The sequence below is a fragment of the Ceratina calcarata genome, unplaced genomic scaffold (assembly GCF_001652005.2).
Source record: "Ceratina calcarata isolate Rehan_Ccalc_2016 unplaced genomic scaffold, ASM165200v1 scaffold2521, whole genome shotgun sequence".
Taxonomy (NCBI): domain Eukaryota; kingdom Metazoa; phylum Arthropoda; class Insecta; order Hymenoptera; family Apidae; genus Ceratina; species Ceratina calcarata.
The window spans coordinates 1-948 of NW_017147248.1; the positions used below are offsets into that span (position 1 = coordinate 1).

Here is a 948-nt window from a genome sequence, read left to right on the forward strand (position 1 = left end):
ACGGCATTAGGACAGGTTTAAGTAGTATATCAAAATTTAGGTGCTGCCTTTTTTTATAAAAATCGGCACGAACGTATCATACATAGATGAATTAGATGTTAATATTTAAGGATCTCGTGTGAGGATGATTTCGGGGTTTCAGATCTATTGCAGAGAAGGCCAATTACGTCTTATCTAATGGTCTCGGCGGTGTAATGATGTGGAGCATTGAAACTGATGACTTCCGTGGAACTTGTGGTGACAAGTATCCACTTCTGAGTACGATAAATAAAATATTGCGGGGAAACGTTCCAAATCAATCTTCTCCGCAAACTTAGGAAACAACTCCACCGCCTGCAACTCCGTCACCAGGGATCGTATAATTTATCCTGCACAGCTCGCTTCCCGTCTTTTTCGCCTGTATTTCTATCCCCAATACTATTCTCCTCATGCGCCTTCGCTGACCATGCCTAGCATACCTCCATCAAGTACCAGTCCCTACCATGGTCGCGTCGTCCCCACTTTCCGGTCGAGGGACAAATTATACGATCCCTGGTCCCAACCATGGCCGCGTCGTCCCCACTTTCCGGCCGAAGGACAAATTATACGATCCCTGCCCGTCACTGACACCGCCATCATGATCCTTGTGCGCGGACAACTGGGAGTCGAGACGTACGAGATCCGAATGACTGTTCGAAGTTCTATCATTGTGTAAAGGTTGTTGATGGAAGATGTGATCCTATCGCATTCAACTGCCTCGATGGTCTCGTGTTCGATCCATCCTTAAACGGTTGCAATTACAAGAAAAATATACCCGGCTACTGATTCGCAATGAAATGTGATATGAGAATGTGTGATAATGTAACGTGTGATATGAAAATATTATCGTATATATAATTTAATACACAATGTAAATTGAATGATAAAAATGTAATAAACGAATGTTATTTTAAATCGTTTTTTATTCAT

General features: G+C 42.4%; 1 protein-coding gene across 1 annotated transcript in view; it reads left to right on the plus strand.

Annotated features, from left to right (window-relative positions):
- Window positions 1–142: 142 nt before the first annotated feature.
- The window catches only part of LOC108623128 (putative chitinase 2), a gene marked incomplete at both ends in the record, with an annotated part of 3,620 nt that continues 2,814 nt past the window's right edge, over window positions 143–948 (plus strand). The window contains one exon of the mRNA XM_018021436.1: window positions 143–258. Within this exon, the coding sequence (XP_017876925.1) occupies window positions 143–258 (116 nt within the window). The remainder of the gene's footprint in view (window positions 259–948) is intronic.